The following is a 25,639-nucleotide window of genomic DNA, read 5'->3' as shown; positions in this document are numbered from 1 at the left end:
TTCCTTCCTGCATGCTTTACAAAAGGTTTTTGAATCACACTCATAGGATTTCTGAATCCAGGTGTAAGCGGGTTTCCTATTCTGTCCTGTATCTGCACTGTCTTTTTTGTTTTTTTGGTAGTTGACTCCTCCCTTGCCGTTGCCATTTCGGGTGGAGTTTTCGGCTGAAGACCGTTAGCTAGATAGCTAGTCACTGAAAAGAACTGTGTAGTCTCTGTGCTTCTTATGTGTTATTACGTGCCCACTGTAGTTTGTCCTACATTATGCACTGTGGTTCAGAATTGTAAACTACATATCCCTACTGTAAATTGCGTTACACCTGAAAACAACCTGAAAAACCAAAATTGCCAGTAGATAACAGCACAATCGGGTTTAATGGGACATTCCCAATCGACTAATTTTCTATTTCACTACCAAATTTTAATTTTCACCTGAATATCAGGACAAATGGCATCCCAATTGTACATCGGGGGGAGGGATAGCTCAGTGGTTTGAGCATTGGCCTGCTAAACCCAGGGTTGTGAGCTCAATCCTTGAGGGGCCATTTAGGGATTGGGGCAAAAATTGGGGATTGGTCCTACTTTGAGCAGGGGGTTCGACTAGCTGACCTCCTGAGGTCCCTTCCAACCCTGATATTCTATGATCAAGCAGATGTACGCTGCCAGGTACAATCCCTGCTTGCCAATGTGGGTAAGTGAACTGGGCAGCAGCTTAGCAGTGCTCAGCCCCGACCTGCCCTGGGTGGAATCAGCATGTGCAGAGGCAGGTGCCTCCTTTTCATTGCTTTGCCATGAGCTAGGTGGACCGGTCTGCACACACTCTGCTGGGGGGAGGATGCAACTATTACCTCTGTGGGGCACTTGCCCCTGCTTCCCCCATGCAAAAATAGGTAGTGAAAGAAAAGCTTTGAAATGGCAACTCTCCGATTCTAGCAGCCTCCCCCATCGAGCACAGAGCCGCATCTCATTTCAGAGCTGGCAGTTCTAGCCCTTCCGCTGCATCCACGCAGCTGGCTGCAGGGGACTCCCTGCCTGGCTCTGCAAGCCAGGTCTCCCTGCAAGCTGACCTGCCCAGTCCTTCTTAGGGGTGCCCCAAGTGCAAAGTGGTTCCACTCCAGGATTGTCACTCAGCCCTGGGTGCTGAGAGTCATTGGAACACTCCAGCCCTGGGGCTGGGCCGGAGAGGAGGTCAGCTGCCACCCGGGCTCAATTGGTTGGGGTGGGTTTTCCTCTGTTGTCGCTGCCGAGTGAGTTTCCCAGATGGCATAGCTTTCTGGGGGTGCTGCTCCTGCCCCTTAAAATAAATGGGTGACTTCAGTTCACTTTGGATCGGTTGGATACCAAAGCTCCTTCTCCAACAGCGGGTTTGGATATAGTGCAGTGCTAAGGCTGGTCACAAAGAGCTGGCAGGTGACAGCTGCATTGAAGTGTGACTTTTGTTCCCAGGCTCAAGGAAAGGGCAGTCTTTTCAGTACTGGGTTTACAATGGTGACTCAGTGGCGCCAGGCCCACACTCAGAAGGGGCCCTGGCATGGCCTGCTCCGTTTGTGCTGTGCCCCCAGATCCCACCAAGCCTGCTGGCTCCACACCAAGTCTATGCTGCTTCGATACCAGACATCAGTCCATGCATCTTTCATGATTGAAAATACACACTCTGTGTACGCATTGCTTACTGGTATACTGAGCACGTATGACACCAGCTTTGTCATGTTCAGGAATTCACACCGCAGGCTCCTGCCAGTGGCCACTTCCCTAGTTGGAGGCAGGAGCTGCCCCACGTAAGCGCAGCCAGCCCGGGACCCCAGGTATGTGTGATCCCGGACTGCAAACCAAAATATCGGGACAAAGGGCATCCTGACTGATGTACGGTCGGGATGCGGGACAAATAACTTAAAATCGGGACTGTCCCGATATTATTGGGATGTCTGGTCACCCTAGTTCTGCCTAAGTTCTCTGCTCTTTGCCATCCTTCTATCTCAGGAAGGCTGCTCCACAATATTTAGTCATTAAGCAGAATGACATTTTGTTGTGACTATTAGACTCCCTACTACAACTCATTCAAATATTGGGCCCAATTATAGTAGCTGAAAGATGCAGCATCAACAGAAGGCAGTCCATCAACAAATGGATTTCCAGCTAGAAAACATTTTTAAGCTACTTTGTCTGCTGTATATTCCACGTATCATTGCTCCATCTTCCTGAGAATCAGGCTACAGTTAGTCTGTTAAACTACAATTTTCAAAATGGGCCAAATATGTAACAATAATGCAAGCTGTGTACCTACATCCCTATGTCATGTTTTGGAAACTGATGGTTCAGTGTCTAACTAGGATCCAGTTTCACAATAGATTGAAGAACTCTAGGATAGGGGCTGTTGGGTGGGGGTGGGGGTTGGTTGGGTCCAAGTCCAGCTGCATTGCTCAGTGGTGAGAGTCTGTGTGGCTAGCAGTAGGGGAACCCAGGACCTCCCTGCTCCACCAGGTTCCAACCCAGGGCCGTGTGACTAGCAGGTTGGATATATGGCCTGCAGGGTGGATGCCACTAAGCCTGCTCCCTGGGTCACCTCGTACCATGGCCTCTATCCCTCCAAAGTCACAATAGAGGTTGGCTTGCAGACTCTTAGGTTCTCACTGAATGTGGGCTGGAGGCTCTTCTCCTTCAGTCGTGGCCCACCATTCCCGGTCTCCATGAGCTTTGGAAGCTCAGCAGCAGGGTCTGGTCCAGGCAGTGAGGAGCTCCTTTGGCCTCTCTGCAGGTGCTAACAGCATAGGACTACGCCCTTGCTCTGTTCACCATGACTGAGCAGGGTGGCTCCCTTTTAAGTTCTGCCTCCACTGTGAGGATGCCCAGCAGGTACAGCTGGGTAGGGCCTTCTGGGCCCAAAGCAGCTTGTTAACCCTTGGCTCCCCCACGTGGAGCTTATACACTCCATCATAGAGGCTTAGTGTTAAATACAGAGTATAAATTGTTCTGCATAAAAGAGAATTAGCACACAGGATTACCCAACCAGACATTACAAAGTGAAATAACATTTTAGAGATGCAGTTTTATTCCTTGGTGGGTGATTATATTAAAGATAATTCCAGTGATTGAGTATTCTTCTTACAGGGCAATCTTGTCAAAAGCCCTTATTCACCTGAGGAATGGTTTTCTTTAATACATTTCATAACTGAATTCCAACTATATATTAATAAAATGACAGTAACCCTATTCTCCTTTGGCTGATATCTGAGCTCCATAACAACTGAAATGTGATCTTGGAAAAGAGCATTCCAGAAGTATGTTGAATTTCTGTGCCACCTTAATAATTTAAAACAAAACATTAAATTATATCATCATTTTAAGAAATAGCACTTCTGTGGCAAATACATCATAATTTAATTGACATCTAAGCACAACTTGTTATTGTGTTGATCAGCTATCGGTTACTGACACTTCATTTGATACAAGACTTCCAGGATTGCTGGTAATTTCCCATAGCAAAGTGTGAGCTCTCCAGGACAGGGACAGTACTTAGACCCTAGAGGTGACATCCTGACTCCATTGAATGCAGTGGTAAAATGTCCATTGATGGAAATGAGGTTAGGAGGACCCTACATATTTGATAATTATTCAGAAAATATTATACAACACTAAAGTCCATATCCTGTAAATCCTCTTTGTGGGGGACCTTTGTTTCCTTCTATTGGAGTTCTATATCTGGAAGCTTTTCAGATTGGGGAAAAAGATAATTTTTTGAAAATGATTGTTCAACATTGGGTCATGTACTAGAATTCTGCTAATACAGAGTAAAAATGATAGGGCTTGATCCATCAGAAGTACTGAGCATCTGTATCCCTCACGGACCACAAATAATTTGCTGTTGTTCAATGCCTTTTGAGGAGGAGACCTGTAACCAGGTGCTTGGAGGGCTGGGCACCCCTTGACCACCACCCCCATATTTCCCTGGTCAAGGTGCCTCAGTCATCTAGGCAGTGGGGTCAGGGGATTCGGGCCCTCCCACTCCACTGAGACCCAGCCCAGTGTCCTGCATGAGTTGAAACCTAAACAAGGGGCCCTCCCAGTCTCAAATCTACCACTCTGGGCTACTTCCTATCACTGTCGCTTCAGTTGGGGGCATGTTCCCTATAGTCCCATTTGCTGGGGTAGTTGGGCCTCCCATAGTGCCCTCACATGTGTCTTGGACAGCATTCTGCCATGGTCCCAAGCTCCTTCGGGCAGGGCAGCCATACATTTGGTGAGGCTGAACCTCACATTGGCTCTGAGCTTCAGTCACTCAGTTACCTCATTTCCCTTAGGCTCCTAGGTCTCCTCCGCAGTCTCCTTTGGCTGGGGAGACAGTACATACTCCCTGGTGGCTGCCTTGGCTGTTATGCTAGTGACCCTTACTCTCAGGGAGAGCAACAGCTAGCACCTGCCTCTTTGCCAGCCAGCCCTGAACTGAGTCAGGCTCTCTCCTTTTCTCCCCACTCTATGCCTGACATTGATTGCAAGTTTAATGGGGAAAGGCTCACTGGGCCCAAAGACTCTTTTTAACCCCTGCCGTGCTGGTGGGCAGCTTCATCTTCATCTTAAACCTTGAAGCTGTGAGTTTCAAAGGCACTTGAAAATCCCAGCGTAATATACAAAACACTACCCAAAGGCAAATGAAGACTGTGGGAACCTTTCCATTGACTTTAGGGGACTTGGGCTTAGAGAGACAGCCTCATTTTTCAGAGGTGATGAGTACACCTACATTTCCCATTGGCTTTGGCGCAGCGGGCACTGAGTACATTTGAAAAATCAAACCATCTAAACGAAATTCAGGAAAATAGTATTTTATAAGATTGTTGTCAAGTGACACCTAATATCATACACACAGTCCCCTTTTCTGTTGTTAGAATTCCTTTTGGGGTTAGAGTATATGGGGAATCCTAAAACATGCACTTCCCTGCTTTATTAACATATAGCTGTAGTAGTCCCCACCCACATAATACCACTCTTACCTTTCCTTTAAGTATGCCTCTGAAAAGGCTATTGCTTTTATACTCTCTGATAAGAAAAGCCAAAGCCAAATATGCACATTTCTTTTTTTAATAGTGCTCCTGAACATTTGTATTCATGGGCATAAACGAAAGCTTGGCAAATGACTGACCTTGCAGTAAGATTTGTGTGCCTCTGCGACCACTTGGCTTGCATGCATATCCCTTTTTGACCATAAAGGGAACACTTGAACATGGTTGTCTGTGAAATGTTCCCAACTCTTTATTCACAAACATAGAAATATACTCCTCTAGGGCATTCTAAAATGAGACCTCTGTGAAGTTATACAATATTTCATGTTGTTATAACATGGAAGACAGCATTTCTAGTTGTTCTTATTTCTTTTAGAAATTGTGGCTAAGTGGTTAAGGAAAGTCAAATATCTCATAATGGAAAGCAACACGGGCAACACTGTAATGGCTAGAAGGACGTTGTGGTATATTACACTAACCCACCAGGCATCAGAGACATACAAAGGGTCAATCATGAGTTTCCCCGCCTGTCCCTGCATGGACCATCTGAATGTCCGGAACTTGTGAGGTAACCTCGCACAGGTGTGTGAGTGGAGCCAAGTGTCCCCCTCCCCACTGTGCCAGTCTGTGCAGTGGAATCTAGTTGCTCCCCAACTCCTGGGGCAACACAGTGCCTCCTTATCCAGGCTGGAGTGTACATTTACAGTCCAGCCCCAAATTAGAAAAGTGGCAATGAGTGAATTGCCCCCTCAGTCCCTTCAGCATGACAATCTGCAAGAGGAGTCTAAAAGGATTTTTATTTTTAAATTTAATGTAGGCTTTGGCCTAGAAGCTCTGAAAGGCCCAGGACATGCAAAGATTCTCCTTTGAGCAGCACACAACGCAAAAGGTCACCACTTTTTTCCTCTGAATATTGTAATTTTTTTTTGGTGCAAAATACAATGAAATACAAATTCAGATTTCCATATTACTCTATATAAGTGCACAGTCAGTCTACCCCCAACTCAATTATCACACAGGTATATCTGAGATCTTATATATCAGTATGGTCCTGTTTCCTTCATTGTGGAATTGGGAATGACTGTGATATCTCAGGTGCCACAATGCAGTAGGTGTAGATGGATGTTGAGCTTTTTAATGGTGCCCACTATAGAAGTGTAAGATTTAGCACAGGATTCTTGGAAATGTGTGACATTGGTGACTCAGCAAATGTATAGGCCTGGAGATGTAGGAGTGTAAAAATAAATGTTAATTTACACGTGAAAGGCATCTATTTCTGTTCCTGGGGAGATGAAGATCTTATTCTAGTGCTATGGGAGATGAGGACAGTAGATACATAGAGGATCCTTTTTTCTTCAACTAGTTTGATAGCAGTTTTAGATAAGTTAACTTGCAGGATGTTTGGTGGAGCCAGGGGCTTGTTATGAAATTGGGGCCAGCCAGAAGTGTGTAATAGGCCAAATGAGTAAAGGGGATTGACATTTGTTTATTTGCTGTAGAGAAGAACTTGTCAGTGTTGCTCCTAGTCAGAGAGTAGAATTCTGTAACTGAGAAGCACGATGTTCATATCCCTCTGGCAGAAATCATCTCTCTGATGTTGCAGGCCTCAAGAACCAAATGAGAAAGAGAAATTTCATCTTTATAGCACACAATCTTGATGGACCATAACAGATCAGTTTAATAAATGTCCTGCCATTTTTCTCTCCATTGAGTTTAGCTCCATATGTACATATGTATAGCTCCATTGACACTCTTACTATGCTACAAACTGAATAATAAGGACAGAGTTTACCTCATGTTCATGGTGAGCAGTATGTTACTTTGCATACAGACAACAGGAAAATTCCTTAGCTGGTGTCCATTGACTTCAATGGAGCTATGACAATCTATAGTGATGATCTGGCTCTGATTTCAATTAAACATGAATACTCATTTATAAAGAAGGGAGGCAGAATCTGGTCCTAAATTATCCATGTGGTACATATGATATGGGACAGGAACTTATGAGTTTCTCATTAGACTCATTTGTTCTGCAGAAACTTTTCACTTTGCAGTATTTAACTCTGTGGCTGTACAATTCAACAATAGAAAGTTTCAATTCCTGCTAAAAATGTACTGTCAGTCCTACTCAAGTCCTACTGTAAAATTATGTTACACACTTAAAGCTTAAATGTTTGGAATAAAATACTGTTAATCAGCATTACCATAGAAATGTTGGCACATCTGGTCTAGGCTTAGTTTACCTACTTTTTGAAACAACTGAACGTAAGTCAGCAGGAAAAGATGGTCCTAACTTGTTAATTTCCATGCCTCATACAATATAAAGTTACAGTTATCCTGTGATTTCTCTTTAATGAGAACCTTTTAACAATGTCACAGGCGAACAACCTTTGCACCAAATACGAGAGGCACACGCGTACAGAGCTCTACACTGATAATTATTGAGGACATATGGGTATAAATAAAAAATTAATTTTGTCTTGCAAATGTAATCACTGAGCTTCCTGCTTATTGACAGTATCACTTAATTCATACCTATAACATTTCAGTCTTTAACTATAATTTGAAACACAGCTTTATGATCCTTTTATTACCAGCAGGAAGAGGGTATAAGAAGATAGTCTTTCAGCTCAAAAATACATCTAAGTTACTTGAGGCAGATAATAGTTCTAAGTACTTAAATCATATGAATATTTGTTGTTGCACATTATAAAAATGCATTTTCCCCAGCCAAAGACATTTATATGTAGTTATAGCAGTTACAGTATTATTATAAGACTACTTGTATCAATGCTGGCTATTTGCATTTCTTATTTAAATAATTCCTGAAGACGTTCTTAAGACCCACACAGCTTTAATTCTTTACTTTTGAATGCCATTTATAAGCTATTGTACAGCTTTTTCCCAGTTAAATGGCCACAAATTGGTTATATCTGAATGTTAATTTTCAAACACCCACTCTTGTTTTGCAGGCATTTTTTGAGAGACAGCATGCAGAAAATTTGTTTCAGTTGAAGAGTTTAAATTTCAAATTATAAATCCTGGAAAATATGTTTTATAAATCTAGAAATAATTAAATATATAGAATAAATAAGAGTCTTGTAAATGCCAGGGCTTGAGGAGACATCAGAATATATTGGGCGAAGGTCAATCTATAGTGTGAATGTCAGTCACTACCCATTGACGAATATCTGTTAATGACAGCAGCTACACGGTAATAAAACATCAGCATAGAGGGTTTGCTAATCTCTTGAACCAATTATTGGATTATATGGAGTTATTTTGTGAGCAGGAACAAAATGTATTTTTATGCTACGTCTTTTTTACCCTGGGAAACTGAAGCAATCTGCCTCCCGAATTTTGTAAACCAGAGAGAAAATACTGCTTTTAGAGATTGCAGGAAGCACGGCTGTGTGGATTTGATGCTGAATACAAAAAAAAAAAAAAAAAAAAGAAAAAGAAAAAAAAGGATTATTCACTGTCATTAATCCTTTTCTGTTCTTAAGACTCATAACCTTGAATAGTTTTCTAAATCACATCTATTTTTTAGCTAATGCTTAGATGTCTTCTTAGCCTATTTCATGGTTGCAGACTACAGCTGGTAAGAAAGATTCATCCATGTTTCAGATATGACAGAGAAGTCTATTCAGACTTGGTTGTGTGTGTGTGTGTCTGTTAATTTAAACTCATAAATTAGATACGATTCACGGAAACTAATTTACAAAGTCTGCAGACATGTGCTGTAGATGGATGTGGCGACGACACAGGAAAGGAAATAGAACACCAGGTTTCTGGTAGCCAGAGAGCTTCAAAAGCTTCAAGCCAAAAAGCCTCCAGGAAAACTTTTCCTGGGGTTTTTATTTCTCTCCTTACTTTGTTTACAACTCTTCTTAGTGGTTACATTCTTGTGCATGAAGAAAACATGCAGTGTACAATTACACAAGATAGCAAACCCATTTCTTGTGCGCGTGAACACCAGCTGCGAGGGTACAATCAAATCAGCCAAAAGGTTTTCCCAAACACAGACGCGGGGGTGAAGGTCACTCCTGCCTCGTTGCCATGGGAGCAGTTTGCCGCGCCCGTGGGCTGGCGATTCGGGAGCTATACATCCCCACAGATGGGAGCCCCCTTCTTCCAATTCTGAAACTAAACAGAAGAAAGATTTGGGAATTTCTGTTTTTTGTTGTTGTTGTTTTTTGTGTTTTTTTTTAATGTAGATCACCCCATCTGGCTAATGCCAAATCAGCCTTGCCAGAGTTGCATTCATAAGAATACTTCTGACGAGGAGTTATTTTACCTTTGAAATGTCCCATATTGCACCTTGTGGCAGGTATTTTCCAAAACAAATGTCCTGACACTCATTTACACCAATGGCCCTTTACATCACTTTAACCAGTAAAGGGGCCTAAAATGGACATTTACACACACTCTAAGGCCCCAAGTATATGGGGACCTTAGTGTAAAGGAGAATCAATTCCAAATTTCTTGAGAGAAGATAGTCCTGGATTCTCTTAAAAACTCTTCAACACATCCTAGACATATACATATATGATACTTTGTGCTATCCTATCATTATACACAGTATAGATTTCAGGACCAATTACAAACATTTCCAGAAAAGTACTCGTTTGCCATGCAGTGTTTCCTCCTTTCTTAGGACAAATTTCTACCCCACCCCCTCTTTCTCAGGCTGAGTAGCACCTAATTCCTCATGTAGTCACCATAGATTTCAAATAGGACTGCCCAATGAACAAGGTACTACTCACAGTGAGAAAGGGGGGCAGAATCGAGCACTAAATTATAAGAAACCATTTTTATTTATCTAATGTAAAGCTCTTCCAGTCCCTCACTTCTCTCTGTGAGTCGTTCTTTCAGACAGAGCCTGTCATTTACTATCTGCCTATACAGTGCTTATGAGAATGGAGCCCCAAACTGGTTGAAGCCTCTAGGTGCTACTGGGATATAAATGTACATAATTATAATAATGGCTGAGCTTTTCAAAGGAGTCTGAGGGAGTAACATGTGCAAATCCCACTAAAATTCAATTGGAGCTGGATGTCTAATTCCTTAAGTTTTCTTTGAAAGTCCCAGCCAGTATTAATAAATACATTTTAATATGTACAGTTATATCTGTTTTATCATGAGCTAAGGGAGAAAAATGTTGTTAGATCCTCTTGTCTAAACAGTTGCAGCATGTCCCTGAATCAATATTATTCTAGAATCTTGCATGCCTGAGCTTAACATTGGACAAAACATAGTTTTGTTTGAGTTGATTCAGTGAAAATATTCAGCTCTTTGCAGTGGATCTGAAACAAAGTGTACTTCTCAGGAAGCAGAACACAGAGTAGAGAGGTAGGAATGAGCACGTTTTGCTTGCCATGATAACCCTCACCTCATCCCTCACACAAGGCAAGAATGGACTTGAACCAGACTGTGATAATAGGATGATGTGCTAACTAGAGCCAAGTGCCAAGTATATTTTTTCCTACAAATTTTTTTTGAAAATAACACTTTCATTTTGGTCAATATTAGCCATAGAAATTTTCATATGTTTTTTGCTGAAATATTACATTAAAAAAATCCTACATTTTCTATCAAAAGCAGACTGTGAAAAATTCCATTCGGTCATAAATCCAATTTTCCACTGAAAAAGTTTTCAATCAGCTCTAGTTATTACTATTGTAGAATAGTTAGGAGGCTTTAAAAATGGCTACTGAAAAGAGAAATAATAGCAAAATATGCAGAAAATCAAGGGATTTTGCAAAGATTTTCTTCAAGTTTGAGGGGATGTTGTCATTTATCTTGCAATGGATTGGTAGTTTTGCTGTTGATTTCAAATGGAAGGATGATCAAGCTCATTGTGATAGTCACTTTAAAGGAAAAACACCTCATTAGGGCTAAGAGAGAACTGCAGGAAAAGTGAAAAATCTGTGGGGAATTTCCCTGATTTCTGCAGGGATTTTTTGTACTTTTTTTTCCCCAATGCATTATGCTGGACACTCCCTTTCTCATTGACAGTTACTTATCTCAAACAAGTTGCTGTGTATCCTTCCTGTCCCTTCCAAATATCATGAAGCGGTTGTCACATGGAAGACAAAAGGCTCAGCAAATCGCTTGAGTAATTACACAAAGTAAAAGGTTGAGGCTTAGCCCTCAACTCAGTCTGTCACTCCATATCTTGTAAAGTGATTTAACATAGTTATAATTTTGTGGCATGGTTTGTACAACTATTTTACAGCTATATTTGAACCATGACAATAAGTATCCTGGAGCCAGAATCTGTTAAAAATAATTTGGGGCCAAATTCTCGTCTCTTTTATATCCCAGGAAGATCCAATAGGCTTTGTTGACCCTCCCCACAAGCATTTGCTACTGATGTACAGCAGTTTGTAACAGCAGTTAAGTAAAAAGTAATTCTGTGTCCACTTATGATAACAGAGAGATTGGGGAACTAGAGGGGAACAATCCTAGTATCTATGGAGGCTAAGAGAATTCACATTTCCTTGCAGCTCAAGCTATGTACAAACATCCATCTTACAGGTAATGGCAGGAGGAAGAGCATAAATACAATGGGCTGAATTCTGGCAGGTTCTGCCCATTCGATCCACTTCAGAAAATCCATCGGTAAGACTCTGAGGTGACAGTTGTCTGCTCCAGGGTAAAACCAGTATTTTGGGTCAAACATTGCTGGTCTTAACTCAGACAAAACTCCCCTTCAATGTGTGGTAGTTTTGGCAGAGTAGGGACTATAGGATTTAGCATTGCATGTGAATTTCCAGGATAGTGGCCTTCAGGAAAAAATATTATAGATGCCATTGATTGTCTTAGATTAACATGAAAATACTTTTCCTTCTCCAAATGAAGAATTAGAAATGAAATTTCCAGTCAAAAGGTATTTGCTGACTGTATAATCGTTACAAGTGTCAACAGATGTGATCTCATGCACTGAAACATGTGTTCTTAATTTGGAATTGTTGCCACCAACAGTATATTCTTTTAGAGTTTATGTCAATTTTTGCATCCCACACATTATCGTTCTACAGCTATATTTGTTGGCACATATGCCCACTTGAAATTGGCATACCATCTTGTGAATGGGCATAATGCCACCACAACAGATGGGTATGCAACGAAACTAGTACAAGCATCAACTTTGACTATAATGGGAGAGATTCCCTTCTGGGAATGAGGAAACAGTAGTCTGTGTAGATACTTGGCATCTAAAGTTAAGGTGAACTGGTATTGCTCATTCAATTCATGGGCAGATTAAACTCTGAAAATCCAAAATTAGCAACTAGAGACTTAAAAGGTGAGTTTTTGATTAACTTGGACTTGTGTAGAACAGGAGGAAATGTTACTACAACATCACCAGATTCTTACTTTTAAGTCTTATTTTCTGCAGTGGCATTTTATGATTTCATTTAAACCCATCACAAAACTAAGCGTGAAATCTTCATCCCGTAGAAGTCAGCGGAACACAGATTTTCATCGTAAAGTATCAAATTAAAAAAAAACCTCTTCCATGAGAAGCAAACATAAACCTTATGGAAATTTTCTATAAAATTTAACAGTAATCTTATCAAAAAGGCTGTATAGAAATTATTTTAAGAGTTTAGTAGAGAATGATATTCGGGGGAGGCTGTTTTGTTTTTAACAATCTTACAGAAATCTACAGCAGGGACATAATTTTCTAAAACCTGTAGGATTTTTTCTATAAGAAAAGGAACTAAAAGAAATAGGAGAACAGGTAAACCTCTTATGTAGCAGTCCTCGTCGATCTTCTCTTTGCATTTGTAAACATAGCTCCACTTTGGAAGTCTTTTTTCCAGTTACAAAATGTTATGTAAAAGAGGCCTGAGGCAAGATACCTCTTCCACTAGCTTTGCACTATTCAGTGGTGATGATGCAAAGCCGTTGTAAACTTACCTTAACTTGTTGACTAAATTCGGTTTAGCTCAGCTTTGTGTTGCTGCAGTGGTGCAAAGGCATCAAGAGAGAACTAGCCATCCCCGACCCTTGAAAAATGTAATAACCTGATATTACAGATGGTTCCAATACAACAATGTTTACTAGCAAACACTTCAGTCCACATGTATAATAGGGTACCTAGCTTTGAGTCCAGACCAGAAATGTATGAAAAGACATAGTAAAAAAAAACCAAAATATCATAATAAAGTCAGGTCTAACGTATAATACTGGTATTTTTCTGTTGTATAAGCAATTAATACAATAAATATAAAGGTTTGGAGTCAGCCTCTAAATCTAGCTCTCATGCAAACTAAATCTGCAGAAAAATATATATTGAGGATAAGCAAGTAAGGTTGGATCCCTTGAAGGAAACTCATTCCTGGTGTAACTCCACTGGAAACACTGGAGGTACACAAGGATTGAATTTGGCCTATTGTGTTTTTATCATTTTATTATACAGTCAATTAAGGAACCAGAAATATGAAAATTGTCATTTTCTTCTGATTTCTAACTGATTTCTAATAAGTGCCAGAAGAATGGCATTACATTTTTAGGCCTAAATTTTCAAACCTGCTTAATTGATGCAACTAGACAAGTGGCCTGATTCTCAAAAGCACTGGACACCCAACGAGTCCTGTTGACTTCATTTGAAAATGCTTGGTGCTCAGCATTTTTGGAAATTAGGCTTCTTTCTTATATGCCTAAATATGGACTTAAGAGGGAGAATTTCAAAGACAAACGACAGTTAGGCCCTGACCTCCCACGAGTGTTTTCAAGGTACAAATAGTAGTTAGGCCCTTATCTTCCATGGGAGTTTGGTGCCTGCCACTTACGCTTTAAAAACTCTCCTTCTTAGGAGCCTATCTTTACACACTAACTTTTAACACCATTGGCCTTGCAACATATTTCAGGCAAAATAAGAGATCTGGACGATGTAACTGATTGTTTTAATATATTGTTTATACAGGAGAGGAGTCACTCACAATTTTTGTGGACAAGCGGAAGCTGAGTAAGCGATCAGAAGGAAGTGATCCCAGCACCAACAGTTCTTCTGTGACTCTGGAGACTCTGCACCAACTGGCAGCCTCTTATTTCATTGACAGGGACAGTACTCTCCGTAGACTTCACCATATTCAAATTGCCTCCACTGCCATCAAGGTATGAGAAGTCATTCTGGAGTCTAGCTGCAAACATTTTCACAGATTAAGTAGATCCTCCCCTTACCAGACATGCCTGGGATTTCATTGATAAAACAGACTTGTTAGGAAATAAATCTTAGTTAATTTCCATGTCCTGCACTTTAAATTAAGTATTATATAATTTCAGTTACACAGATAGTTAGTTTTACTGCATGTTGTTATCCTTTCAGACTTTTAAAAAAACGTGCCTAAGTAACTTGCAAATGCTGACCATGCAGTTGTGTGTAAAAATGCTCTCATTCACAATTTGCAATTTCCCAGTGATTATTTATTTATTTATTTATCTATCATCATCCATACATTTGATCGTAGACACCTGTTTTTGAAAAATGTATCCCTTTCATGTTCCCATTCTAGAGAATTTTAGACCCAGCTTAATTAGTCTAAAATATTGTAGGCTACATCCTCTCCTCCATTACACAGGCTTTGCGCTAGTATTCCAGCACAAAGCACCTGCCAAGCCTGCTTACTCAACTGCCTTAGGATTTCCCCAGTGATTCTGCATCCCCAAGGGGTGTAGGTATCTGTGTATGTATTGTATGAAGCAATAATTATGCATTTGTACAGCTATCCAGCTGTGCTTTTAAAACAAGTGTAGAAATAATACACATCTTTAATGGAAATGGTTAGCGTGAGTCGACTTAGTAGAAATAGCTTCTCAGGACAGGATTTCATATCAGACATAGAGAAGCAAATTGAACTGTACTTTTAATAGGAGGTGCCTTCATTATAAAGCTTTTACTTCAGAATCTATTGAAGTCAACAGGATTTTTTCCCTTAACTTGAGGGGGCTTTGAATTAGCCCTTAATTAACAATTTCTGGTTTTCAACTATATTAGTTGATTATTTACAGTGTCGTAGTACAAAGTGTCTTATTATTTTTGTCCTTCAGTGTTATGTAGTATGCAGATTTGAAGTAAATTTAAAAATAGACTTCTCTCTGATCTTTAGAAAGGAGGCCTTTTCTTTATATTGAAAAGACCCACAGAAGAAATCAGCAGAAATTTAAACATTGGCAGATGCAGATAATGACTTGGGTAATGAGTGCTAACTATATAACAAAGTTTTTAGCAAACAGCACAAAATCACCTCGTTCGCCCCCAACCCCATCACCATTCATGACATGCATACAAATGGAAACTATAGTCCATCAACACATCTGCAAATTACAAAGAAGGTATTCAAGATCACACATGTCTGATTTAGGTAATCAACTGCATCAGGCCTCTAGAAAATGGTACACATCATATGTGACAATACCAGTGTATGAAATTGTTTATGCAATACTATCACTCTGATTGAGGGTCTGTTAGCATTTGCATAACCGATTTCCATTTTCAGAGCATTTTATTCTCTAGAAAAACTTAATGCTATCTGAAATTTGAAATGACAGAGCACTGACGGAAAGGAAATATGTTTGTTTTTTCACAACTTTTCAAAATGCTGCATTTGTTCTTTTAAAGTAGAGGGGTATCAAATAGAGTTGACTGTTGTCACACCCAAGTTGTGATCTTATCTCTCAGCCATTTTATTTATACAAATTGCATTGATGTTGCAGTTAGAATAGGGTCCAAATCCTACAAAACCCACCTCACAGGCAGATCCCTGCACCTGTGGCAGATCATACAGGATCAGGGCCTAAAATAGCATGTGTGAAATTCTACAGAATTCACAGTCTGTGGGTTTGATGGCTTTAAGACATCTTTGTGCACTCCCAATCCTGATGTGCTCCAGATGCTGGATAATTTAGACTTTTCTAAGTTACAACATCTTCCCTGGTCTGTGCTATGGGCCACAGTGTTGCTCAGAATCTCCACTCCCTAGGTCAGTGATAGTAAGTGGGTCCTCTGAAGGCAGCCTTATAACTGTCTTACACAGGGCCTGTGCCAGCGAAATCCTTCCCCGCTAGACACAGAGCATTTAGAGCTCCTTGATGACATTCTGGCACATTTATTTGATGATAAGGTGCCAGAGAAGGGGTGACAAATTCACCCCATATTTTTTTAAAAAGTGTCTAAAATCCTTATTTTATGTGATGTGTTGGAAATGGATCAAATAATTACAATAAATAAACAAATAAATAAATGTATTACTGACAAGTTGGAAACTCGAGACTTAGAGAGTTACAATTCACATTACATTTAATGGAAATTGAGCATCCAATCTCTGAGATGACTTTGAAAATCTTAGCTATAGTTTCACAATTTTCAGCTTCATGATTTGTTTGTTAAATGTATATCAGATTTTAAAATGAGTATTATATGTGATATTTTCCCCATTTCTTTAAACCAATGTATTGAAATGATAAAAATAAATTCAGGGAAAATGTACATTAAAATAATGTTAAGGCACTAGCGGATATTAAAAATAAAATCAGAAGTCTGGATGCAAGTTAAACACTGTAATTCATGCACTTTTACTGCAGTCCATGGCAAGAAAAGTCATCTACTGTTCCAAAACTTCAACAATATTAAAGCATTGCAGAAGACTTAAATATTTCCAGCTACAATCATTAAAAAAAAAAGAGCCAAGTTTGTAGAAATCAAAAGGTTAACTTAAAAACCATGAGATTTAAAAAAAATAATAATACATTGTCCATGTTTGATTTTGCCTTCTGGTTTTTGAGCATTTAGGGATCATGCTTTCAAGCTTTTCTCTGCAATCATCAGGGCTAGAAACTGATGTGTATATATAATATTACAGACACAGCCCCTCAGATTCTTACATAAACAAATGATTCCATGTGCTCGGACTTAAAGAAAAACTCCAAATATTTATAATAAAATGGAAAGAGTTGGCAGCACAGTGACTTTAAGCCTTAAATCTAAATTTCTGAAGTTTATGTAAACTTAATTTAGAAATTACATATTATTATAATATTAGAGACTAACGTTGATTAGGACTCAGATACAAGAACTTTTCTTGCCACAGAGGATAACATCTGGAGTTTAGTAAACTTCAAATTTTTCAGGAGTCACAGGAACATATGTTATTTTTTACAGGCCATGTAATGCATGTTCTGTAGTGTGTGTGTGTATATATAATATATATATATTATAACAGGAGCTTCAGCAGTAGTGAAACTCATTTTGGCTCAATAAAAACATTTTGTTGCAATAAATTTGAAATGTTTAGTTTTGATTTTGACCCCCTCTCCTTTTTAAAAAAATACAAAGTAAAGTGAATTTTGAAAGGAAGTAATTTGAAATGGAAAAAAAATATATACCTTTTTGTTCCAGGACATTTTTGAAACTTTTAGCCAATTTTTCCTAAACAAATTTTTATCAAAATTGATAGAATTTTGCAAAAAAACAAAAACAAAAATTCAGTTGAGTCAAAATTCAGTTGATCAAAGGGATAGAATGCAAGCCATATGAGCAAAGGCTGAAGGAACTGGGTATGTTTCGTTTGGAAAAGAAGAATTTAAGGGGAGGACATGATAGTCTTCAAATACTTGAAAGCCTGCCATAAAAAAGTTTGAGATGTCCTGCCCTGTGTGGCAAGAAAGAACATGAAACAATGGGTTCAAATTACAGCATATCAGATTCAGACTAAATCTCAGGAAAAAACTTCCTAGCTGTAACAACAGTAGGACAATGGAACAGACTGCCTCGAGAGGTTGTGGAAGCTCTTTCATTGAAGGTTTTCAAAAGGAGGCTGGATAGCCATCTGTCTTGGATAGTTTAGACCAGGGGTAGGCAACCTATGGCACACGCGAGCTGATTTTCAGTGGCACTCACACTTCCTGGGTCCTGGCCACCGGTCCGGGGGGCCCTGCATTTTAATTTAATTTTAAATGAAGCTTCTTAAACATTTTAAAAACCTTATTTACTTTACATACAACAATAGTTTAGTTATATAGTATAGACTTAAAGAAAGAGACCTTCTAAAAACATTAAAATGTATTACTGGCACGTGAAACCTTAAATTAGAGTGAATAAATGAAGACTCGGCACACCACTTCTGAAAGGTTGCAGGACACCTGGTTTAGACACAACAACTTCTGCATCTTGGCAGGGGGTTAGACTAGATGACCCTTGTGATCCCTTGACAAAAACTTTCCAACCATCTGTAATGGCAAGATTGTTTTGAATAGCTCTACTACCAAACTGGCTGAGGGATAGAAAGCTGCAATTTAGCATAGTAATAAACCTTACTGAAGAAAAGGATCCTTGTATACACAGGTGAAAATTGTGTGTGAGTTATAAGCCTCTGAAAATTTCCAGTGCATACAAAGTAGAATTGACATACATCTTCATTCTCTTACAAAAAGTGAAGTTAATAAAGACCACATAGCTAATGCAAGTACATTTAGGTACAATACTGCCACCAAATCAGCTTTTTGCCATCACTTCAACCACACAATCCACACTGAGTCATTTCACTGGTTTCTTAATGCACCATGCATCAAGATCAAATATTTTGTTCTTCCATTTAGGCTCAACATCATAAAGGCCAGGTCTACATATCTGACCTGTCACTGATTCCCCTTATGCTAAGAATGCCTTTTCAAAATCTGTTTATTAAGCCTCCACCTTCACCTTATTCAGATCACTCTACACATCTCATTCCCGCTGAATCACCTACAAAAACTAGTGTTTGTACTTTGAAAAATCATGCACTACAAACCATTTGAACCACCAGGCATCGTTCACTCCTAAACACATTAGTAAATGCTACAGAATATTAGATGACAACTATAACAACAACAATAACAATAATGAGCTGACAGAATGGCTCCTATAAATCCTTGCCTCAGTCTTGTTTAAGGGGTTAGGAAGTAAGAAAAAGCTACTACTGACTTTGTAAGGTGTGCAGGAATTAGCCTAGCTCGGATCCACTTTAGGGGTTCCATAGCTGATCCACTGTAGGAGTTCCATAGGGAGCATTTCATCCTTACTTACCTCCTAATCTGTGCAAGAGCGGGTGTCCCTCCCGCAGAATTCCTAAGCTGCTTCCAGTTCACAGATGAGACATTGCTCTCTAAGCTTCCAAGGGAAAAGAATTTCAGCTTATTTGCAGAAAACAGAAAATATTAATGAAGTACACTTTGTCCTTCAGATAACAATGTGAAGGTGATATCCATTGCACTCAGAACAATTAACACTTGATAAGTTTGTATATCAACTTTCACATTCCCAACAAGAAAATTATAGTGATAAATCACATTTTCTGTCCATCCCTGATGTCTAATTTATGGAACTGGAGGAGGAGGATTGAATTTCTTATGCATTAGGCTGCTAATTTATCAGCTATTCTATCCCACAGCTAACATATGTCATCAAAGGTGGGGGGAAGTTATCTTTTAAATCTTTATTTTTAATCAGCTGGGGTAAAATAATGTTTTCTCAAGCAGAACAATTGTTTTCTCAAGAATGCAAATGTACAGTGCAAGGAAGGGACTGGTGCCAGTATATCTGATTAATGTAATCAGGTTTGTTAATTGTGATATAATTAATCTTGACTACAATATGTGCAGAACTGAGGGAGGCCTTGCTATTAAAACTCGACAGTATATTGTCAATGTGACACTCTCCAAGTAAAGATATCAAGCCATAGCATTCTTGATACTATTTTCCAACTGGAAACCAAGTGTTTAAGGCTGTTACACAAAGCTTGTATCAATATTTACCTTATTTTAAAATATTCCAATACATACATTATTTCAATAGTATTTTAATGCATGCATTTTAGTGTAAGTGATTAGATGAATGTTCTAAATCAACAGTTTGCAGCCTCAAGGGCTTCAGTGGCAACTTGCCAGAAGCCTGAGAGCTGTATCTAATTTGCATGTACATTTACATAAATGTACATCCTATCATGTTTGAAGTATTACACATCCAATATTACTGCACTTGCATGCTCATTTTAAAAGCTTTTTGCTATGGAAGTTCTACTAGCTTCTGGGTTAGCTTCTCATTGAACGCTGGGAGGGCTGTTGACTCTTCTTCCCTCTCTTCTGGCAACTGTGAGGGCAGGGCTGTCTCCTTTCCTCTCCTAACTGCTTGGTGGAACAGGGATTGTCTTGCTCTCTCACTATGAAACTGGGGGATCAACTCCACAGAAACAAAATATAGCTATAGTCCGTAAATACTTTTCCACAAGGGATAGATTTTATAAGCCAGACCTCCAGTTAATGTAAATTCATATTTTTCTATTGACTTCAATGGAGCTACACTAATTGACACCTGCTGAAGATCTCACCATATAACTGGAAATCAAAGAAAGCTACTGTAAGCAAAAGAGAGTAACAGAGAAGTCCCCTAGTCTGGTATTCAGTCCAGTCCTATGACACTTGACTTTGGAGCCCTCTCTGCCTCTTACTTTATAGGCCCCCATCTAAGCATCTGCGTGGCTATGTCTACACTGGAGTTGGAAGTGTAACTTCCAGACAAACCTGTGCCTGCTGTGACTGAGGTAGCATGCGAAAAATAGAAGTGTAGTCATGGTGGCATGATGAGTGGGAGGGGCTTGCTGCCCAAAAACAGACATTTTCCAGCCCCAGTGTAGACATGCCCTGTAGGGGGAAGGTGGTCTTGGACCACATAGTGATTCTTCACTTTCTTACAGCCTACTTTTCCATCCTAATTGCTGGATGGCCCACCCAGGCAAGAAGGGCACAAATCCCTCCCCCCGCCTCCAGCATCATTGGCGGCTGGCGGCATTACCTGATGTACTACACTGAGGTGGTACATCATACTCCTAGTATCTAATTAGGAAACTCTTTCAATTGCATTGGGGGGAGGGGGAGAGTGGTGCTTAAAATATCCAGGCTTTATCTACCACCTTAATAGCTTAATGGGATTGCAAGAAACAGTTCAAAGGCTGTTGTTTAAATAAGCCTCAGCGTCCACTTCACCAGAAGCCATAATTGTACCTCTCACAAAGCTGTGAGTGAATTCAGAACAGTGATGTCCCAGTGCTCAGTATTGCAGATGGACTGCACTTAAGTTTCACACTGAGAAGAACATAAAAATGTTAGGCTGGACCACACAAATCCATGCAGATTTGCTAGTCAGATATTGAAGTCCAAGAACCACTGTGTTGAACAGATACGAACCATATTCATAACATAGTGTATAAAATATCATTGATGCTCTTTGTTTGTCCTTTTGTAGAACTGTGTTCTACAAGAGGACAAACACAGTTATGTCAGGCTGTTAAAATGTTACATCATTGCTTGTTTAATAAGAGGAATATATTTTGGTAAGTAATACCTAGAAGCAGATCTCATCTTAGCTAAGGAGAGAGGGTGTCAGGGAGCTGATTTCAGTTGGATGCAGGGATGCAGTTTTCCCCTGGCTTAGGGTCCCTGGTGAATGCTACCTTAGTAAGGGATTGGCATAATGCAGTAGTGGGTGGTGCAAAGGGGGAAGAATTGGTAGAAGAACGGATTCATCAGCAGGGAGCTCCCTCGAATCAGTGGAATTTTCAGTTGGCTATTACAGCTTCTTTATGCCATCTGAGTGGAACAAAAGAGTTATAACCAACCTCGAGAACCTGGCCCTTAAATTTCAATACCAATTGCATTGTGCAATTTGTTTTCAGAGCTCTAAAACAGTAATTTTACTGCTATTAGAAATTTAAGCACAATGGCAATATCTGGATATTTTAGAACATATCTAGAAAAGTCATGCCCTTATAGTGACAAATATCCTTAGGCTCCATTGAAATATAAATGTGGGCCATTTGTGGGGTTAAAGAGAACACTAATTAGAATTGGGTAAAATAAACAATTACCCAAACTTTTGGCCAAAACATAAATTGAACCCAATCCAACCTTTTTTCTTTTTCTTTTTTTTTTAAGTTTGGTTAGTTTATTTCCCTCTATTTTTTATTCCTTATTTTGGTATACTGGTGTTTCTGTGATGGGACCAGAAGCAGAACTGTTGAAATACAATGAAAAAGATCGTTTTTGTAAGATTTCCAGGCTAACCTGGCAGTCTCAGAATCGTGGAGAGTATGCATAATTTGGTATGAACATCTGAACTTTTGGGAGCTCATGGGTTTCAGCTCTCTGGACCTTTTGATAATCAATACTTCTTGCATCCACCAGCACTTTCATACGTCATGGTTTATTTGCAAACGGATTTTTTAGGGATTCATAGCTCAGATTTAAACATTTGTAATAAGCCAAAACTTGGCATACACTATAAAGGTGGAGCCTAAAAGGCGCTTTAAGATTTAATGTCACACATGAAAACATTGAATTGGCAAGGAAATGATCATATCAGGTATGTCTGACACCAGTAAACAACAAATATACCTATTTATATTGTCTGTTATACAGAGCAGGGGAAAGGGAGTCAGGAGTTCTTGATTCTAGTCATAGCTTTTCATATGACTCTCTGTGTGAGGATGGGAAAATGACTTAAGATTTAAACAAACTTTTTCAAACTTGGGTGCCATTGAAGTCAGTGGCAGTTATGGATTGCTCAGCACCTCTGAAAATTAGGCCACTTTTATTTGATGCCAAAAGCTGCGATTTTCAAAGGAACCTCAGAAAGTTAAGGTGGGAGTTTCAAAGGCTCCTAAGAGAAAAGCCAGTAAGACTTCTGCTCCTAAATCATGTAGGCAATTTAGAAAATTCACCCTTATGCACCCAACTCCAACTGAATTTCAATGAGATTCAGGTACCTAAGTCCAGTAGGCTCCTTTGAAAATTTTAGGCCATATTTCCAAAATAGAAGCCTAAATTTATTCTCTTAAATCCATATTTAGGCACCTAAATAAGTGGTATTTTTTTTTCAAAAGTGCTAAGTGCTCAATAATTTTCATTGACCTCAGTGAGAGCAATTGAATAGCTAGCATTTTTGAAAAGATGCTTAAATATGGATTTAGGAGTTTAACGTTGGACTCCTATTTTTGAAAATCTTGACCAAAGTGACTAGGGCTGGGATTTGCAAAGGAGCCTATGGAAGTTGTGCCCAATCCCATTAAAATTTAACTTACTTCCTAACTTCCTTAGGCTCCTTTGGTAATCCTAGCCTAAAATACAGAGTTGAGGGGCTAACTATAGGCATGTGAGATTGAAAATGCTGACATGAACATTTTTGTCCTCCAATTTTCTGATTTGTAAAATAGGGGTGTGTGAGGTTCTGTTCACTAAGGTTTGCAAATCACCTTAGATAAAAGTCCCTAAATAAATACCAAGTATTGTCTTTGGTGTATTTTGGAGCAATTTTAACAGCAGGAATATACAAGAATGAAAGTTATTTTTTGACATTTATTCCAGAATCTGAAGTAGTGTAAATTAAAAACAACCTTGAACTATTTGGGGGAAAAGGGATCTGATAAAGCTGAGATTTTGTAAGCTATTAACCTAAAAGTTGGCCTAGGGGTCAGGTCCTTCTCTGGTGTAAACCAATGTAACTTCATTGAGAATCTATATTCTAGAGACAAAGCTGTACATAACCAAGTTAAAGGAATATCATTTTAAATAAATACACTTAGAATGCATGCTCAGCAACTTAATTGACAGAATACATCACAGAAACTGCAACATGACACTTGTAAAACGAGTGTATTTGTAAACTGATATAGACTGGATTGTCTCATTATGTTTTCAGCAATGTGTACTAATGAGTAATAAATGCAGGGGTATATACCATCCCAAACTAGTTGGTAGTACTGCATGAAATTGTTTTGAAGCAACACTAAGGCATAGAATAGAGTCTGGAATATGCATTTTTATAAGTTGCTAGATAAATTTTGTCCATTCTAAGAAATTCCTACTATCATAAGTATGTGATAAACCATAACAGAGATGAAAGAGTTTCTATGGTCTGTTACATAGATAGTCAGCAGAGAACAGCGCAAAGAATCTGTATGAAAAAAATGCTAACCAGGCCATAAATATAAATACACATGTACACAAGGAAACTTAACAACTCCCATACAGCCATTACTGTCACAGTTGTCAAAAATCTACAAATAATTTATACTAGTTAGAGTAGCAAACATTTCCTTAAATTTTTCAGACTATTTTTTTTCTCATTTTCTTCTTTTTCTCATTGCAATTTGGAACCAAACTAAACCAGCATTAAACAGTGAGAACTAGAATGAAATTATGTTGAGGGACCCACAAAGAAAACTTTAGTCCATATGGGTTAATGACAGTTTTAATGTTATGAGCCTCTGAGGGCTGGTCTACACTGCCGCGCTAGTTCGGCGGCTGGGGATCGAAGTTCCGAGTTCGATTTATCGCGTCTGGTCTGGACGCGATAAATCGAACCAGGAAGTGATCCCCGTCGACTGCGGTACTCCAACTCAACGAGAGGAGTACCGCGGAGACGACGGGGAGCCTGCCTGCCGCGTGTGGACCGCGTCTGAACCGCGGTAAGTTCGAAGTAAGGTATGTCGAATTCAGCTACGTTATTCACGTAGCTGAATTTGCGTACCTTACTTCGACTTGGGGGGTAAGTGTAGACCAAGCCTGAATGTCTTCACTTGATTTGAATAAAACCCTTATTGTGGCTATACTATGGTTTGTGTATGTAGGTGTCATATATATTAAATGAAGGTAGCCAAGCTCCATCATGGAAGCTCTCCACCAGGCTCTATAGAGTTGGAGAGGGTGGGAAGACCAGCTGGAATTCTCTGGATTCTCTCTGTTCCAAAACCTCCCCTAAAGAGGTTATCATATTCCCTAACTAGTTGGTAACAAAGCATGAAATAGTTTAGAAGTAAGGAAAAATGGTTTAGGGGGAAACTCTGGAAGCAAGGATCCTGGAGGAGCTGTGATGTTCAAAGGCTATCAAGGACTAGTGGTCCAGGCAATAGAGAAGTGGTAAGAAGCTTCTACATGGACCTTTTCAAGATTTGGGGCATTTTATCAGGGATTGGAGGGCAAGTCTCTGCCCTGCACCCAACCCAGTGGAACAATTTCCAGGAAACTCTGCAAAGTGGGAAGCGCCAAGTTTCCTCTCTCCTAGATGGTTTATGCTTCAGCTTTAAAAGTTCCCATCCTCTGTCTGCTTTCTTCATGATTACACATTCACATTTGGGGGGGGGGTTCCCCCTTATTCTCTCTCATTTTTCCTCCTCTTCCAGAGGAAGAAAGTGGAGGAAAAAAGCAAATGGGCAAGAGTCATAGAGTTTGAGGCCAGTGGGGACCATTAGCTCATCTCGTCTGACCTCCTGAATGACACAGGCCATAGATTTCACCCAGTTTCCCCTGCTCTGGATAACTGCTGCTCTGCTCAGGATTTACATCAGTGTAGCCAAGTGCAGGATTGGGCCCTGATTACATAGTACAAGGATAACTTCATCCCAGCTGCTAGCAAAATTGGAGCTCCAGGTTGAATGGAAGAGACCTAATCCTAAACCCACAGAAGTCAGTTAAAAGTTCCCTTTAACTAATGGTGCATGATAACTGAATTAGCAACACTACACAGCTGTATAAGGCCAAGAACCAAAATAATAATAATAATAATAAAATCCATTGGAAGCAGTAGTAAGGGAATTTTAGCTAAGAAGA

General features: G+C 39.6%; 1 protein-coding gene across 2 annotated transcripts in view; it reads left to right on the top strand.

Annotated features, from left to right (window-relative positions):
* LOC112118229 (BMP/retinoic acid-inducible neural-specific protein 3) overlaps positions 1–25,639 on the top strand; it is a 299,851-nt gene that overhangs the window by 154,295 nt on the left and 119,917 nt on the right. For both annotated transcript variants that reach the window (XM_024216458.2, XM_024216460.2), the window contains one exon: positions 13,929–14,119. In XM_024216458.2, the coding sequence (XP_024072226.1) occupies positions 13,929–14,119 (191 nt within the window). The remainder of the gene's footprint in view (positions 1–13,928; positions 14,120–25,639) is intronic.

Source organism: Terrapene carolina, unplaced genomic scaffold, assembly GCF_002925995.2.
Source record: "Terrapene carolina triunguis isolate 2854851 unplaced genomic scaffold, T_m_triunguis-2.0 Scaffold210, whole genome shotgun sequence".
In the NCBI taxonomy this organism is placed as follows: domain Eukaryota; kingdom Metazoa; phylum Chordata; order Testudines; family Emydidae; genus Terrapene; species Terrapene triunguis.
Note: the sequence above shows the minus strand (reverse complement) of the source record. Positions and strands in the feature narration are given on the sequence as shown.